At 47.0% G+C, this 18,829-nt stretch overlaps 1 protein-coding gene across 4 annotated transcripts in view; it reads left to right on the forward strand.

The window, feature by feature from the left end:
* Window positions 1–2,319: 2,319 nt before the first annotated feature.
* Window positions 2,320–18,829, forward strand: part of TAF4B (TATA-box binding protein associated factor 4b) — a 50,855-nt gene continuing 34,345 nt past the window's right edge. For 2 of the 4 annotated variants that reach the window (XM_036418570.2, XM_036418571.2), the window contains exons 1-7: window positions 2,320–2,626; window positions 9,501–9,646; window positions 10,682–10,789; window positions 12,799–12,960; window positions 13,048–13,170; window positions 15,053–15,142; window positions 16,041–16,637. In XM_036418570.2, coding sequence (XP_036274463.1) covers window positions 2,335–2,626; window positions 9,501–9,646; window positions 10,682–10,789; window positions 12,799–12,960; window positions 13,048–13,170; window positions 15,053–15,142; window positions 16,041–16,637 — 1,518 coding nt within the window. In that variant the 5' untranslated portion in view covers window positions 2,320–2,334. Of the gene's footprint in view, window positions 2,627–2,725; window positions 2,731–9,500; window positions 9,647–10,681; window positions 10,790–12,798; window positions 12,961–13,047; window positions 13,171–15,052; window positions 15,143–16,040; window positions 16,638–18,829 lie in introns of those variants that run through there. The other 2 variants (XM_045574421.1, XM_045574420.1) reach the window with 2 other exon arrangements.

Genomic DNA, 18,829 nt, shown 5'->3' on the forward strand with positions numbered 1-18,829 from the left:
GATAACATGCCTGTTGCCTTCCTGCATGTCCTGTTTTATTAGTATGCTTCTATAGGAAGGAAATGCAGTGAACGAAATTATTCCTAAACTCTAAGTTCAGGACAGTCGTTTCTGTGCTGAGTAAGGAGCATGTTCTTTGCGACTGGAAAATTAAAATTCCCATCAGTGAACCAAGCTATAAAGCAGACAAAACGTTACAAGAAAAATATGCCAGGTCACCTTAAGGAGAAAGTGTGCTTTCTCTGCAAAGCCTCTTTGTAGCTTGCTTGAGGTTACTCACCTTTCCTAAGAAAAATGTGTGAATTGAGGGTGGTGGTCTAATGGGAGTTGGGGTCTGGAGTGTTCTCAGAGCACACTTTGAACTCTAGCCTCTGGAGAGAAAAATGCCCAGGCTGAAGTTTGCCGAGCTGGAAGAGCAGCTCCGGGTTCAAATCCATTTCACTGAAAATGTTGCACGGCTCCTTTAACAAAGTCACTTAGCATCTATTTATTAAATACCTTGTATGCGCAAGACATTGTGCCAGAGGCGGTGTGGGATGCACGGTGAGTCAGAGGTTTGTGGAGCAGTGGAAAGAGGTGTCCTTTGACACCATACGGACCAGTTTGAATCCAACTTCTTGGAGAAACCCCTCTTTTAAAGGCAGTGTTCACACCAGTAAGGCGAGGTGGTTGTTGGGAGTTGGAAGAAACAGGGAAATGCATCTCTTAGTGACCAGCACACGCACAGGTGCTCAGTTAATTTAGCTTTCCTTCCAACCCCCCAACAACTCCACTTGGAGGAGATTTCCGAGAGGTCAGTGATCATTCACGTCTGCATGGATTGAGGGGTGCGATGGATCTGTCCATGGGATAGGTTCTTGGTCCGGATTCGAGGTGTGGGAGACTGCAGGCCTGTGAGCACGGAGCACCTGTCCACTGGGTTTTACGTGGAGGGAGAGGACCAAAGCCTTAAACTTCAGGTCGCCTTGCAAACTTGCAAAATCTGCTTGCAAAATCCCTCTCAGGACAGTGTCAGTTCCTATAAAAGTGTCATATTATTACAATGGTCAGAAATCAAAACATTTTTGTGGAAATCCACATGAGACTGTATTATTGATTCATTCAATGAGCACTTTTATTCAAAGAATGTCTAGGATTGAATTTAAAGATCCAAGTCAGCAGACACGGTCCCCGTTTTTGAGGAGACGGGGGCGGAAGTAATCTGAGTGAGCTGGGGTGATGGAGACTTCTATAGCAGCGCGGAGGGGAGCGGATTTTCCTACGGGGCAGCTCAACTCTCAAATTACATGAAAATAGGCAGGTCTTACAGACTATGCAACGTTCCTAAACATTTAAAAGACGAGGACCTTGAAAACATTCACCTTGTCGATTGTAATGTTAATTTCAGCTCTGGCCTTAGAGCCAAGCCCTCAGACCGACGCTGAGGAAGCCTGGCAGTGTTTACTACCAAGTTCCTGTTGTCCAACACCAGCCTCCATGAGTCTGCTTATAAATTATCTGCGGGTGGAGAGCCTCAACCCGGCCTTTAAGGATCGCGCCGCGGGCACCGCGCGGAGGGGAAGGCAGATGCGAAGGCGGATGCGCAGCTTTAGGTGCGCGGCTGGCCACGCCCACAGGCTGGGCCTCCGCCCGCCCACAGGCTGGCCCCGCCCACACGCTGGGCCTCCTCCCGCTCGCCCCGCCTCCCTGTGGATCCTGGGGAAGATGCTAAGGCTGCTGGCCCCGCCCACACGTTGGTCCCGCCCTCGCGCTGGCCCTCCGCTCCCTCGCCCCGCCCCCCTCTGGATCCCGGGAAAGATGCTAACGCCCCTGGCACCGCCCCCGTGACGTCACGAGCGCGATTCCAGCCCGCGGCCAATCACGCGTCCGGGTTCCGGGAAAGCCCAGGGCGGCGGGGCGGGGACGGTGCGCGTGCGCGGGGCCTCCGCGTGGCTATATAAACAGCGCGGGCGCGGGCGCGCGGGGGCTGCGCGCGGCGGCGGGGGGTCGGCGGCGCGAGGGTTTGAAACTTGTGGCGGGGAGCGCGGCGGAGCGCGGCCGGCGGCGAGCGCCTCGCGGACGCCCCTGCCGAAGCCGCGCCGCCGGGCTCTCTCCGCGGCGGGACGGGCGAGGCGCCGGGCGGGGCCGTCGCACGTGCGGACGCCGCGGAGGGAGCGGCGGAGCGCTCGGCGCCGGGTCCCGCGTCCCGGCCGGCGGCGCCTGTCAGCGGCCCCGCGCCGGCCGCGCTCCGCCCGGAGATGCTGAGGAGCCGGCCGGTGCCCGCAGCCGGCCGCCGCGGGACCCGCCTGCGCCCGCCCGCGCTCCCGGAGCCGCGCCGCGGCCGCTGAGCCCGCCATGCCCGCCGGCCTCCCGCAGCCGGCCGGCCCCGCGCCCCTGGCGGCCGGCGGCTCCCTGGCCGGGGCGCGGCCGGGCCGGGCGGAGGGCGCTTCCGCGGCCCCGGGCGCCGTGGCCAAGGCCGCCGTCCAGGTCCGCGTGGAGCCCGCGGCCGCCCAGCCCCCGCGGCCCCCGGCGGGCACCCTGGCGGCGCCGGTGGCTCCTGTCAGCGCGCTGCCCGCCGCGCAGATCGTCGCCGTGAAGGCGCCCGCCGCCGCCATCCAGCTGCCGGCGCACCTCCAGCTGCCGCCAGGTGGGTGGGTGCCCTGAGGGACCGCTGCCGCCAGGTGGGTGGGTGCCCTGAGGGTGGCGTTGCCCGGGGTGGGTGGGTGCCCTGAGGGTCCCCGCTGCCCCCAGGTAGGTGGGTGCCCTGAGGGTGGTGCTGCCCCCAGGTAGGTGGGTGCCCCTGAGGGACCGCTGCCCCCAGGTGGGTGGGTGCCCTGAGGGTCCCCGCTGCCCTCAGGTGGGTGGGTGCCCTGAGGGTCCCCGCTGCCCTCAGGTAGGTGGGTGCCCTGAGGGTGGCGCTGCCCCAGGTGGGTGGGTGCCCTGAGGGTGGCGCTGCCGCCAGGTGGGTGGGTGCCCCTGAGGGTGGCGCTGCCCCCAGGTAGGTGGGTGCCCCTGAGGGACCGCTGCCCCCAGGTGGGTGGGTGCCCTGAGGGTGGCGCTGCCGCCAGGTGGGTGGGTGCCCACAGGGTGGCGCAACCCCACGTAGGTGGTCCCCCTGCGGGGTCGTTTCGCCCAGCCCGCAGGGACAGGCGCCTCCTGCAGGGCAGCTGACGGGAAGCCCCGGGATGCCCCGCCGAGGGGCCCCGTCCTCCCCCTGCGGGCCCGGGGCCCCGGAGTCCCCCCCTCGCGGCCCCGCGGCATTGGGCTTTCTCACCCAGCGGCCGGGAAAGCCGAGTCTGCCCCCGCCCCTGCCCCCGCCCCTGCCCCTGCCCCCTCTCCTGCCCCCGCTCCTGCCCCTGCTCCTGCCCCCTCTCCTGCCCCTCTCCTGCCCTGCCCTGCCCCTCTCCTACCCCTGCCCCCTCTCCTGCCCCTGCCCCCGCCCCCTCTCCTGCCCCCGCTCCTGCCCCTGCCCCTGCCCCCGCCCCTGCCCCTGCCCCTGCCGGGCAGCGCCGTCCGGTGCCAGCCGTCCGCACAGGCGGAGGCTCTGAGCTGCATTCGGAAGGCCCTGCGTGTTAGCGGAAAGGGGGTTTCGGTGGAAGCCAGTGACTGCCTTTCTCTGTCAGCGGGCACTGCCAGGCCCGGGAAGGGTGGTGCTGTGTGGCGGTGCTGGAGCGGCTTTCCTGTGCGGCTAGGACAGGCACCGGAGGGCTGAAGCGGAGCCTGCAGCCTGTGTGCTCCCGGAGAGGGGCCGGGGCCTCCTTGATCCCAGGCCTGCTCTATCTATCGGTGCTCCTCATGATTTATGCAAAGGTTGTGCGCTGATCGTTTGCATATTACACATTCGGTAAAGGATGTTTGAGTGTTTACTGCTTCCCTCAATTGAAAGCCTCTTGAAATTGCGGGGGTTGGGAAGCTCATGGCACATTCTTTGGAGCGAACTCTTCGTTAAGTTTGCTTCGCAGACTTGGAACTCTGGCAGGCCGCGATGGTAAGGAAGTCCAAGCATTTGATTGAACCGAAATGATGGGTCTCTCTTGTAGCTGACGTGCTGTTTGGTCGCTTCGGATCAAGTTCTGTGTCAGTTTGGTATGGGACACAGGGTGCATACACCTGTTAAGCTGTGTGCATCCCTGGGTCCATGTCCTAGTTCTGAATTATCCTGCGTGCCTGCTTATGAAGGAGTTGTGGATGTGTTTGAGTGAAATCTCCTGAAACTAAATGGCTGTTTAGTCAGTGAAGTTTGTTTATAAGCAATCAGAGAGAGTGTTAAAACGGGAGAACTTTCAAGAGTGAAGACGTGCTGATCAGTGGGAACTGATCCCTTACTGAGAGTGTACTGATCACCTATGGAGGGCTGGACACTTTTTATGCATTTGTATTCTTTTGTTTGTTGGTCATAATAGGTAGCAAATCACCATTCTGAAGGGTAATGTGCCCCATGCAAAGCTCATAGGTGTCAGAGGGCATCTGAATCCAGATCTGTTTTGCTGTTCTTTCCACAGCACTGTGTTTACCACTTGGGGTGTGTGTACAGTTATGCCTCACTGGGTATCAGTGATAAAAGTGATTTATAGAGTTTTAAAGCCTATCTTTTTATACGCAGAAACCAGACTGAAACTTGCCAGCACTAGATAGCAAACCAGGGCCGCAGCCTAAGTATGTGGCACCAGCACATCTTACCCTGTGGCCCTGGAGAAACACTCCTAAGAGGGGAGATAAGGTGCCTGTAGTGGCGTTCTGCTCCAGAGGAGGGGGCGTGCTTCTGAGAGCAGCTTGTGCGGGTTCTTGCTGATGTGCGGCTGGAGCACACTGTGTTCTCATCCGTGCAGAATAAGGTAACAAGAGTTGAAGAATGAAATGGAAACACTATTGTTTTTGCAAGGTTATGATTCTTGTACCATTTCTTTTACATACTGAGCATTAGCAATTGATACTTTAAGGACAGTATACATGGTAGTGGAACCTGGGATCTTGAACTTAATTCTCTCCAGAAGGCGATTTGTTTGAAGACCGAATCATTTTTTTCTAATTAGAAATGATGTAAATTAAATTAATTGATCCCAGATCCCCATAATGATTTCCTGTTTTAACCTTTCTCATATGCATATACATATCTAATGTGCTGTTTAATCTATAAAAAATTAACACTTCTTATATCAAACTAACCCCCTTTAGCCTTAAACAAATATTTCATTTAACACTGCCTCTGAAATGCTGCTACCGAGAGCATTGGCTGAGCTGCTTTCAGTTTATCCAACACCAGCCAACAATACTTTTCTACCTATTCAGTTGCCTGCTATTGTGTTTGGTGAGCATGTTCACACCCTCAGCGACATTAGCACTCTTAATGGCCTCTTTATGTTTAAAATTTCACTAATTCCCGATTTCACCAGCAACAAAAGCATTTTCTCCTTTGTTGCCTGAGAGAGGCTTTTTGTCATGCTGAGGTATCAGCATGAGAGGGTTGTCTGGTTGAACTCTGAAGTTTTGGTTGACAACTGACACATTTTTTTCTGAGAATAAGTTGGTTGAGAACTGAATTGTTGGAGATGGGCGACGTTTGAGAAGCGAGATTTGATGCTATACTTTAAGTATTGATTTCTCTTTACTTCAGAATTTCCTCTATGATCAGAACTGGTTTAAGTAATATGTAAATAGGGGATCCAAAATGGCAGCAGATTAGATGGAAGCTACCCTCACCTTCTCCCAGGACCAAACCTGAATTACAATTAAAGCATAGAAAACTCATCCTGAATAGTAACCATCTGAAGAGCAGCTGGAGAGAAGCCTTGTAACCAAGGACTTCCAGAGGAGGCCACATTGAGACTTACTTACAGTAGCCGAGACTGGAAGCAGCCAAAGTGTCCATCAGTGTATGAGTGGATAAAATATCTATGGTACATTTACACAGTGGAATACTACTCGCCATAAAAAGGAAGAAAATAGTACCTTTTGTGACAGCATGGCTGGACTTGGAGAACATTATGCTAAGTGAAATAAGCTAGTCGGAGAAAGACAAATACCATATGATTTTACTCATGTGGAATCTAATTGAACTAACAATCAAAACTGAGACAGACTCATAGAGAATGGGTGGACAGCTCTGGTGTGGCGGGTTGAGGGAGAGTGTTGTTGGTGGGGAATCCTCTCCAGAAAATTTTCAATTTACTTTACCTAGATCCATCAGAGGAATCACTATCTATGGCAGCTATAGCTGTACAAACTATAATAGATTTCTTTATTAAATAACCAGAGGCCCGGTGCAGGACATTCATGCAGTGGGAGGGGTGGACCCTCAGCCTGCCTGCGCCCTTTAGCAGTCAGGAGCCCTGGGGGGATGTCTGACTGACATCCTTAGTGCTGCCTTGGAGGCTGGAGAGGCTCCCGCCACCACTGCTGCACTTGCCAGCAGTCAGCCCGGCTTGTGGCTGAGCATCTTCCCCCTGGTGGTCAGTGTGCATCATAGCGACCAGTGTTCTGCTGTTTGGTCCATTTGCACATTTCTCTCTTATTATTAAACTAGAGGCCCGATGCACGAAGATTCCTGCAAGAATGGGCCTTTCTTCCCCTGGCTGCCAGCACCGCCTTCACTCTGCCCGGAGCCGCCCTTTCACTCCGGCCCAGAGCAGCCATTCTGCCTTCACACACTGGCCAGAGGCCAGAGTGGCTGGGGTGGTGCAGAATGCCGTCACCGTAGTGACAATGCAAGTGTCCCATCCCACCCCCATTTAATATTACTAACTCTTGGTGCCTGTGTATGCAAATTAAACCACCTGATTGGCTGGTGAGTGTTGTGAAGGTATGGTCAGTTAGTATGCTGCTCTTTTATTAGTGTAGACTAGGGGTGTCGAACTCAATCAGAGAAGGGGCCAAAATCTAAAATCCAGCCTAAATCGTGGGCCGAATGGTTTACTGAACAGTCATAAACTGTCATTGTGATGGAAACGCAGCAGAGGGCAGTGATGACAGCGCGGTGCGGGCCACATTGCAAGGCCTGGCGGGACGGATTTGGCCCGCGGGCCTTGTGTTTGACACATGTGGTGTAGACAATAAGACTTGAAAGTTGAAGTTAATCCTTGATCCAAGGGCTGTTGGGTTAGCAGGCACAGAAACATTAATCTCATTGTGGGTCTCCACCAGTGTTGTTGGGTGACCAGTATTCTTTGGAAAGGAGTCTTTTCTGAGAAGTAGGTTTCAAGAGTTCGTTCAGCGTATTCAGTAAACCCTTGTGCTGTCAACCAGGCTTTTTGTTCTGGCAGAGTAGATTTGGCATAATTCTTAAGGGCCCTAGGAATTTTGGGAATGGTAAATGAGGATTATTGGCTTCAACTTCAAGTCACTAGCAGCATTCGCCCCTAAGAAGGGAGTCAGCCTGTCCTTTGAAGATTTGGAAGCAGGCATTAACTTCTCTAGCTGTGAAAGTCCTAGATGACACCTTCTTCCAAAGTAAGGCCCTTTATCGACATTGCAAACCTGTGTCACCTGAACCACCTCCATTAATTGTCTTAGCTAGATCTCTTCTCTTTTTATTAACGGAGATTGCTCCTTTTTTTTAAACCTTAGGAACCCACCTCTGCTAGCTTCAGACTTTTCTTCTGCAGCTTCCTCACTTTTCTCAGCCTTTGGAGAATTGAAGAGGGTTAGGGCCTCACTCTGGATTAGGTTTCAGCTTACTCAGAATACTGTGACTGGTTTGATCTAATACCCAGACCACTACAACTTTCTCCATATCGGTAACAAGGCTGTTCTGCTTTCTTATGATTCATGTGTTCACTGGAGTAGTAATATTTTTAATTTTCTTCAAGACTTTTCCTTTGCATTACTAACTGTTTGGTGCAGGAAGCTCCGTTTTCAGCTTGTCTCAGCTTTAGATATGCCTGTCCCACTCCATTTCTAGCTTTGGGATTCTTCCTTTCACTGGAACAGTGAGGAACCTTCGTAGGGTTAATATTACTAACTTCATTGGTGTGTCTTGGGAAAAAGGGATAGAGATGGGGGAAATTGCTTGCCATTTAGTGGAGTAGTTAGAACACATGGCATTTATTAAGTTTGCTATCTTACATGGGCATTGTGGCACCCCAAAACAATTACAAGAAAATTAAAGATTACTGATCACAGATCATCATAATAAATATAATAACATGAAAAATTTTGAAATATCACAAGAATTACCAAAATGTGACACAGAGACATGAAATGAGCAAATGCCTTTCAAGACTTGTTAATTTTTGCCTATCTGGTAAATATAAATTGATATCTTACTGAGGTCTTTTTAAAAATATATATTTTATTGATTTTTTTAAAGAGAGGAAGAGAGAGGGATAGAGAGCTAGAAACACCGATGAGAGAGAATCATCAATCAGCTGCCTCCTGCACACCTTCCACTGGGGATGCACCGGCAACCAAGGCACATGCCCTTGACTGGAATCAAACCTGGGACCTTTCAGTCCGCAGGACAATGCTCTAACCACCGAGCCAAACCAGTTTTGGATCTCACTGGGGTCTTAATTTACCTTTCCCTGTCATTGGCATCTGTTCCTTTTGTTCATTTTGGACATTTGTCCCTTTAGTACTATATGTGAGCTAAAAATTTCTCTTATCTTGTGGTTTGTCTGTTTACTTGGTGGTCTTTTGCTAAACAAAAGCTCTTTTGATATAGTCAAATACAATATATCAAACATTGTATAGTTAAGAGATTCTTATTCCAAGTTAAGAGTGATAATTTTCTATATTGAGTTTAAAAGGTTTAACTTTTTTACCCTTGATTCTTGAGTGGTTTTTGTGGATGGTGTGAAGTTTTCCGTCTTTCCATATAGATAATGCATGGACCTAGTCCTGTTTACTGCATAGTCGGTCTCTCTTTCTCACTGATCTGCAGGGTTTCTTAGGAAAACTCAATATTACATATATGTATGAGTCTATTTTGGGCTTCTCTGTTTTGTTCCATTGGTCAGTTTGTATAGTTTTACCATGCCTTCTTACTCATGATGTCTTACTGTAGCTTTATAGTTTCATGTCATGAAGAAAAAAGTATTTTGCCTCCTCCAGAAAGGTTTCAGCCATATACTTAGACTTTTAACTAGGTTTGATTAACAACATTTTTATATTATTTATGATAACTAGAGGCTCAGTGCATGAAATTCATGCACTGGTGGGTTCCCTAGGCTTGGCCAGCAATCAGGGCCTATAGGGGCCTTTGGGCTGGCAGCCCAGGGGGAGGGGCCAGGGGATGTTGGCCAGCTTCAGGAGGGTGGCTGTGGGAGTGCACTGTCCATCATGGGGCAGCTCCTGCATTGAGCATCTGCCCCTGGTGGTCAGTGCGTGTCATACCAACTGGTTGTCCTGGTTGTTCTGATCGTTCGGCATTTTGGTTGCTTAGGTTTTTATATATATAGATTAGTTGTTATGGAATTCAGTGTGTAATAATCACTTTTTCAGACCATTTACATTATTGAAAGAATTAGGAGAAGAAATATCTGATGATAATGCTACGTCAATTTTTTTTTTATTTTTCAATATAGGAACAGTTTTGATCAAAAGTAACAGTGGTCAGTTGATGTTGGTATCTCCTCAGCAACCTGTAACAAGAGCCGAGACTACAAGTACCATAATTTCAAGGCCGGCTCTACCAGCGAATCCTCAAACAGTCAAAATCTGTGCAATGCCGGTAACATACCTTCACTCCCCCCCCCCCCCCCCCCATTTTCTTTAATTTATCAGGATACTTGATTTTGTCATTTGCTGATTGCTAAAACAATAAAAATTCAGTCTTCATACTCAAAGATTCTGTAGTTTTTAAGGGAATGTTCAAAGGGCTATTTGTATCTTTAAGTAGAAAGAAAGCCATTCTGCTTCAATTTTAATTTATAGCAAAATATTAATTAAGACTGTAGTTTAGTATATACTTTTATCCATAGCTTATAGAAATTACCCTTAAGAAATTCAGAACTCTGATGTAGTATTTTATCAACTTGGCATTGTACAGAACTAACTTATTTTCCATACATGATGATCTTTCCAGGTACCTGACGCTTATTTTGTGTGCCTGAGTTAAAATATATATACACACACACACATACTATGGGCATCTTTCTTTGATGAAATAGAAAGTGCTGAATATAGTATAGCATTTTCTTGATGAGTCAGGCTCATCCTAAAGAAAGATTGCACTGTTCTCTGTGGTAATGCCATTCTCTGCCAGTTTAAATTTCCCCACCCCCCAGTTTTAGTCTTCTGATTTGATCCTGGGTTTTCAACCTGTCCTTTTCTCATTACTGTATCTGTCACTAACAGCTACTCCTTCCTTTCTGGTTTGCTGTATTATCTAACTGCAGTGGGTTGAGAAGATAGATTAGCAGACTTTATTTTATTTTATTTTATATTATTATTATTATTTTTTATCACTGATAGCAAATAAGAATCTGTGTTTTCTATGTGTGCCATACAGTCGAGTTTGGAAATTTATCCTGAAATAATTTGATACTTATTTGTTAAATCACTTGCTTCTTTACGTATATGAAATATCAACTGGTCGATTGACCAGTTAGGTTCATAGTAGAGAATGTACATAATATATATAAGGTTAGAAAGCCAGGTATAACGAAGAAATTTGCTACGGTAAAGTGTTTTAATGTTTTCCCCAGTACTGGTTGATTTTAAGTTACTAATGCTGATGACTCTGTATTATCTCTCCAACCCCCAGAATTCTAACTCACAGTTAATCAAGAAAGTGGCCGTGGCACCTGCTAAACAACTGGCACAAATGGGAGCTACCGTGGTAACCACAGTTACAAAGCCTTCCTTGGTACAGGTAAGTGTGACGGACGTGTGGCCATGTGTGCCCTGGCCATTCTTTCCTGTTTCTGAATTATTTAGCTGTGGTCTGCGGATGTGTAAGTTGCTGACTATGTGACATTGAAGAGGGCAATTCAGTGATCTATGATGACACGTATCAAACTGGTAACTGTTGGAGGTATGGGAAATAAAGATAAACATGATGTAGATTTGTGGAATGTCAACTTTACTTGAATGTTTTAAATTAACACAAATGCATCAAATTGCCATGTCTCCCCCAAGTATCCAGAAGCAGGTGCTGCATGCCTATAGAATACAAGCATTTACATTAGAATTATGGTGCAGTGTTCAGTTTTATGTGTGAATTGTAAATATTATTCTCTCTCTACCCTCAAACTTTACTCATATTCTGTCACTTTTAGTGTCTATCCTTAAAATAAGCTTGTTGCTTTATCTCAATATGGTTTTCTAAATTACTACCCGACTTTGATTTCTTGTGTGAAACGTTTTATCCTGCAGGTGGTGCTATAATCATAGCTCATTTCAGTGCAGGGTAGAAGCATCATCTGCAGTTCTTTTCAGTGTGAAAATATGATATCATTTAATTACTCTTATGGTCTACATAAAAGCAGCTTATCAGCTAGAGGCCTGGTACACGAATTTGGGCGGGGGTGGGGGAGTGTCCCCTCAGCCCAGCCTGCGTCCTCTCACAATCTGGGACCCCTTGGCGGATGTTGGGCCTAAACTGGCAGTAGGACATTTCTCTCACAATCCAGAACGCTGCATGCACCAGTGACCATACTATACATACAGGTGAAAGGCATCTTGCTATTGTATGGGCAGCTACATTTTTTTTGCCCTGATTATAAAAAGTGGTACATAACATAATCCTTCTGAGGCAGTAGTATCATTTTCCCCATCTTATTGGTGGAAAAGCTGAAGCAGAGAGAAGTTAAGTAATTGGCTTTGTCACACAGTTGTGTCAAAATCAGAGCTGACCCCAAAAGTGCAAGCCGGAGTCCATGCATGTCATCGCTGCATTATCCTGTTTTTCAGTCTTAGATTAGCCTTGCCAGGTTTTAACTTTTAAATCTAGGAGACTGTTTCCAATATATAGGGTAGGGCCCCTAGGCCTGCCTGGCTGGCAATCAGGGCTATCTGTGGGGCGACTGGTGGGCAGGTGATTGCCCCCCCCCTCCCCCCCCAGCTGGTACCTGCCTTGGCTAGCAGCCTGGTAATTGCTGTCACTGCTTACCTCCCTCTCAGAGGGCAGAAGCCTGCGTTGAGCATCTGCCCCTGCTGGTCATTTCATCGTTTGGTCGATTTGCATATTAAGGTTTTATTATATAGGATAAGATGGCCAGTAAATCTCTCTGCTTTATACTTAGGAAAAAGCAGAAGATTACACAACAGGAAATTCTATATTTCTATATAAAGGCTTACTATTTCCAATCCTTTTTAGAGACGTATTAATATTTTGTGAGCACTTTGTGCTTGGTACTATATTTCACAAAGAACCCTAAAGTAGTAGTACCATTGCTATTCCTGTTTTTTATAGACAGGAATCAGGGTTATCAGGAGTAAGTAACTTGTCTTAGATCAACACTCAGTAAATGTCAATGAAAAGAAGGTAGCCCTGACCGGTTCAACTCAGTGGATAGAGTGGCAGCCTATGGACTGAGGGGTCCCAGGTTTGATTCTGGTCAAGGGCATATACCTTGGTTGCAGGCACATCCCCAGTAGGTGGTGTGCAGGAGGCAGCTCATTGATGCTCTCTCTCATTAATGTTTCTAACTCTATCCCTCTCCCTTCCTCTTTGTAAAAAATCAATAAAATATATTTAAAAAAAGAAAAGAAAAGAACGAATCCCAGGTCTGCTCGAGTCCAGAGCTACTTTGTAGCTGTTACATAACATAAAAGCAAAGATTTCAAGTCCACCTGTACAGTCTGGTAAGTGAAATGAGGCGCCACTGCGATACCTGTCCTAGTAATACATAGCTCAATACGTGCTCCTTTTCATTGCAGACTGTGGCGGTGCCATCCAGTGTTGTCACAGTCACTCCCGTGAAGTCGTCGAATACTGTAACCACCCTAAAGTCTTCAAGTTTGGGAGCAGCACACGCCCTTTCTAGTGAGCCCATCCCCAATGCAGGGAGCTCCGCAGCTGCTCAGACCAGTCTTACTCCAGTAAGCTCTCCCTGCTCCTTCCATGAATACAGCTCTTCAAAAAATGTTAACTCTGTTATGAGAGCCTGTTTCTATTTCTGTTTTTAGGCGATGCTAGAGAATGTGAAGAAATGTAAGAACTTCCTTGCGATGTTAATAAAACTAGCGTGTAGTGGATCACAGTCCCCAGAAATGGGGCAGAATGTCAAGAAGCTGGTGGAACAACTTTTGGTGAGTCAGTGCGATGAAACCTGGGACACTCTGTAAGAACCCATAGAAAGTCTTTTAAATGGGGGAATGACTATTTGTAAATGAAGTTTATTTTAAAATGGATTTTAAATAAACTTTGCTTTTGCTGCTTGAAAGCTTTGTGATGATTTTAAGTCTCAGACAAGCCAATCTGTGTAGTATACATTCCTTCCTCTGTGTCAGTATTCTTCCGTTCGCCAAAAGGGGTCTTGGAGAGAAGGTTGACTGTCAAATAAAAAGTTATTAGAACTGTAAATGCCAAAAGCTGGGCTATTAAGTGATAAAATTCAGTTGTGTATGTCCAGACAACAAAGGTTTGGGCCCAAGGAAATATCTACATTAACTTCCTTCGGCCTCAGCTGCTTTCTCTGAGATGAGCAGCGTAGATGGGATAATCATTGAGATTTATGTAAGTGTCAAGATGCGTGTCTTTTGGTTTCTTCTGTCTCTTCTTTCAGGTAAAATACTTAGGTATGTTAAAAAGTGGATGAAAGTGGAAATTAGCAAATACTGAATATTGTTTAAGAAATATGCTGAGGATATAACAAATATAATTTTGGATTTTTATTTTTATGAGTTTATTTGAACCAAACTGATGACATATGTATACTGAGAAGCAAGATCCCAAATGCTCTGGAGAATAACAGTTTTGCCTCTTTGTGTATGCATTTGAAATTAAGGCGGGAACATAAGGAAGATTACATGGAAGTGGGGAAAATGAAGGCAGGCGTTGGACTACTCCACAGTGTTAACCAAAGTGTGGTACGCGTACCCCCAGGGGTACTGGAAGAGTTTGGTGGGGGTATGCATTGCACCGGAGTTTGGTGGGGATATGCACTGCACCATGCTTAGCTGCGCCTAATTCTACGTTCTCATGAGTACAAGGGGTACTCGGTGTTACGAAAATTATAGAAGGGGTACACATATGTCAAAAGTTTGGGAAACACTACAAAATAGTTAACAAGATTATGTGCTCTTTTTGAGGGTTAATACCCCCTTTCTGGGTTTTTACCTCTGACATTGCAAAGGTTTGTTATATAAATGCACAAGAGCAATGGACAGAGCTGGCTTAAACTCCCCACTAAAGCTCAGGCCTGGGCATGACTGCCCATGAGCTGCCCAGTTAGGAATTTATGATCAGGTCACCCTGGGAGGATACTTTCTATAGAACGGGGTACCCCCTCTTTTTGTCTGTAGTTCCCCTTTTTGATCATAGAGCAATTGGAAGGATGCATTGAAGACCAACATTGTAGTTGGATAGTGTGGTCTCCCAGCCTTTGGAAGCCTCATTCTGGGGAGTCTCCATGTCAGAGTTGCCTCGTTGGCCATGTGGATGGGGCAGTACTGTAGCCATAGAGGCCTATCGCTATGAAGTCTATAGCCCCTGAAATGCTCTGCATGTGAGGCAGCATGGAAGGCTTCCTCAGCCTTCTGGAACAATTGTACATCTGTCATTACAGCCTCCCCGCATTCTAAAAATAGTGTATCCTGATGAAGGCGACTTCAAAATTAAAAAAACAAAACAAAAAAACCTCCAGTCCCGCAAACCAAATAGCTTCCTGTTCTCTACCTAAGAAATGTAGGACTCCTGTGTCCACTTAGACAGGTTCGTCACAGCCTTTGGTGCAATAGCTCTGCACAGGCTGCCGCTCCACTCTGGTTTTGCTTACTGAGATCATCCGTGCATGAACAGACATCTCCATCGTTCACCTTACTCATTTCACAAGGGACATGGAAAAATGCCTCTGTTGAATGATGGACGTATCACTGTTCAGAGCTTATGTTTACAATCATGAATTACATGTTGTTTCTGCTTTAAAATATGTGTGGACCTAAAAGTGTCTTTTCTCTCCCTTGTCCTCAGGATGCAAAAATCGAAGCGGAGGAATTTACCAGACAACTGTATGTTGAACTCAAGTCTTCACCCCAGCCTCACCTAGTCCCCTTCCTTAAGGTAGAGTTACCCATTTATTACGGTGAAAAACTTCTTGGCACTAGATTACTTTTGACGAAATTTAAAACCCGGATATTTCAGCGTGCTATCAATGGAAGGTGAAGGTAACCAGCTGTGTAGGAGAGGCCTCTCGGTGTTGTAACTCCCGTTGCTGGTTCATATTCTTTGGTTTGGAACACACTGGGAAAAAAGAAGTAACATCTAAGTCATGAATATAACCTGATTATGTTATTTAATGCTCGTATGTGCCAAATTCTTGACATTTAAAAAAAATAGGGCCTTCTGCTCTGTCCTAATGACTCATATTCCCTTAGAAATTGACAGCATAATGCCAAATTTAGGGGAAAGGCTTTTTGATTTCAGAGAGGAAGGGAGAGGGAGAGAGAGAGAGAAATGTCAGTGATGAGCGAGAATCACTGACCGGCTGCTTTTCGAGTCTGTAACCCAGGCATGTGCCCTGACCAGGAATTGAATGTGACCTTTTGGTCACAGATCAATGTTCAACCATGCCAGCTGGGCTGGAAAGGCTATTTTAAAAGATTTATTTTGTTAGTAGGCATATTCTTCTGTAAGATGTATTGAATTAAACAGAATTTTGATGGAGAATAGCAACTTTGATAATAAGACTCTGGATTGGCAGAATAAAAATTGATGTTCAGTATTCAAAAGTTTAAGACTTAGACATAATCATTTCATATTGAAAAATAAAGCACTTTTCGTTTGAAATAAATTGAATGTTGGATGTTGCCTGACATAAACTAGTGCTGTCAGATTTCCTCAAATGAAAAGTTGGTGTACTTCTGGATTATTTTCTGTTGTAAAGACGTGAAGTGCAAAGTGTCTTTTTTTACTGTCACTGGCCTCCGTAGTGATTGGTGTTTTCTCTCCCCGTGTCTAGAAAAGTGTGAGTGCCTTGCGACAGCTCCTGCCCAGCTCCCAGAGCTTCATCCAGCAGTGTGTGCAGCAGCCCTCCGGGGAGGCCTGCGCCGCCGCCTGCACCGCACCGGCCACCGCTGTGGTGACAGCGACAGACTCCTCTGTCCCGGCCGAAAAGGCCCTCGGCGTTTCTGGAGCAGCCACACCCAGGACGGTGTCAGTACAGAGCCTGAATTCCTTGGTTGGCCCAGCGGGAGCCAAAGCTGGAGTTGTGACGGTTCATTCTGTGGGTCCAGCTGCTGCCCCTCCTGTCGTGCTGCCGACTCCAAAGCCGCTTGTGGCGACTGCACAGAACGCAGTGACCGCCGTCTCGCTTCCACCTGAAAAGCCTGTGGTCTGCGGAGCTGGCGTGACGCTGGCCCTCCCGCCAGTAACTGTGGGAGAACCTTCACCCGCTCTTTGTCTTCCGTCGGTGTCTGTGAAAACGGTCGTTACTTCTGCGGGGACCTCCTCTGAGAAGCCTGTCGTTAGCGCTCCAGTCCAGATCACACTCGCACCGCCAGGACCCATCCTTCCCCAATCGGCTGCTCTCCCACAGGCAGTGAAAGTCAAGCAGCTAGTGAGTAACATTTCTTTGCTGCCTCACTTCTTTATTTTGAAATTTTCAGCCATTCAGAGAATTGACAAGACTAGTAATTACAGTGAGCCTCTGTGTACCTGGGCCAGGTTTGACCAGTTGTTAATGTTTTGCTACATTTTCTTTGTTCTCCCTTGCTCTGCTGGCAGACTACAAAACACACACACACACACATTAAAAAAAAACTTTTTAAAAAAATATATGTCTTTTATTGATTTCAGAGAGTAAAGGAGAAGGAGAGAGAGAGAAACATCAGTGATGAGAAGAGAGAATCATTCATCAGCTGCTTCCTGCACACCCCCTATGGGGGATCAAGCCCAAAACCTACGCGTGTGCCCTTGACCAGAATCGAACTCGGGACCCTTCAGTCCACAAGTCGATGCTCTATACATTGAGCCAAGCTGGCTAGGGCCACATACACACATTTTTTTTCTGGACCATTTGAGAGATGGAAATCATGACATTACACCTCTACATACTGTGTATCCCTCAAGGAAAAGTCTTTGTTTTTTATTTTTTTCTAATCCTCACCTGAGGATATTTTTTTCCGTTGATTTTTTGGGAGAGTGGGTGGGGGGTGGGAGAGAATGAGAGAGAGAGAGACATTGATGTGAGAGAGGCACGTTGATTGGTTGTTTCCTGTGCGCTCTCTCTCTCTCTCTCTCTCTCTCGCTCTCGCTCTCTCTATCTATATATTAATATATACACACATATACACACACACACATATATATATATATGTCTCTTATTTATTTTCACTCATGATTTTACTTTTGCTACAAATGTGTAGGAGAATGCTAATGCTGCCCCAAGTTTCATGGTTGTTATGATGAGCAATGATGGGGACCAAGATTGTGTGTCCCAGCCCAAATTTGGGGATACATATAAATATCCCATATCATCATTTATTCTTGTGTGTGTTTGTGGGGCGTGCACATATATTTGAACTGACACCTTTGCCTCCTGCCACTGGCATGAACTTGACCCTGATTGGTCTGTAGGCCGGGCCATGCACAGCACCAGATGCAGGTTGCCATTGAGACTCACCTTCCCAATCTGGTTCTGCACAAGGTATTACAACCAGCATTGGGTCCCCCGAGGGGTCCCGGACTGTGAGAGTGTGCAGGCCGGGCTGAGGGATGCCCCCTCCAGTGCATGAATTTCATGCCCCGGGCCTCTGGTATAGGGTAAGTATGATCTCAACTTGCTAAAATAAATTATTGCTTTTAAGAGGTTTTTTCTTTCAAGAGTCTCTTCTCAGAACAATGGCAATTAGAATTATTCTAATTTTGTATTTCTTCTCTGGGGGCATTAGTTCCTATTTTGAGTTTTTATTTAGTGATTGATGCTCACTAGATTTTATATTTTATTTACAAAAGAAATTAAAATACAGAATAAATTGTACTCCCAAATTCTGTTCAGAAGTCTGTTTCCTGGCACATTTATATTAACCAATAATGAATTTTAAGACTTACAAATAGTTCACTGTCAGTAACTGGCTCAAATACATGCTGACTGTTTTTTCTTCTTTGAGGTAGAAAAATAAAAAAGGAACTAACTTTGCTTTCTTTGTCCCCAACACTCACCCTCTGGATTTCTTGAACTGTTTTATTTTGGAGGATGTCTATAGCATTGTCATTTTCCAGGTATTTTTTAAAAACGGCCCATTAAAAGTCCTTATCTTTTGGAGATCTACTAGTATTTTGAAATACTTATCCTATATCATAAAAGCCTAACATGCTAAATGTCCAGTCGACTGGTTGGCTGTTCAACCAAGCAAAGCATCAAAGTGTAATATGCTAATGATATGCTAAGGCCACTCAGTAGCTCTTTCTCTTTGATGTGCACTGACCACCAGGGGGCAGATGCTCCAACTGGTAGGTTAGCTTGCTGCGAACATCCAGCCAATCTGGACTGAGTGAGATGGGCCAGACATGCCCTGGAGTCCTCCAGTGGTCCCTCCCCAGCTGGCCAGCCTCCCCTGCATCTCTCCCCTGCCCCAATCATGCACTGGTGGGGTCCCTCAGACTAGCCTGCACCCTTTAGCAATCTGGGACCCTTCGGGGGATGTCGGAGAGCCGGTTTCGACCCAATCCTGCAGGCCAGGCCGAGGGACCCCACTGGTACATGAATCCGTACACTGGGCCTCTAGTATTGTAGATAGATTAAAGTTA

Source organism: Pipistrellus kuhlii, unplaced genomic scaffold (genome assembly GCF_014108245.1).
Source record: "Pipistrellus kuhlii isolate mPipKuh1 unplaced genomic scaffold, mPipKuh1.p scaffold_m20_p_6, whole genome shotgun sequence".
NCBI lineage: Eukaryota > Metazoa > Chordata > Mammalia > Chiroptera > Vespertilionidae > Pipistrellus > Pipistrellus kuhlii.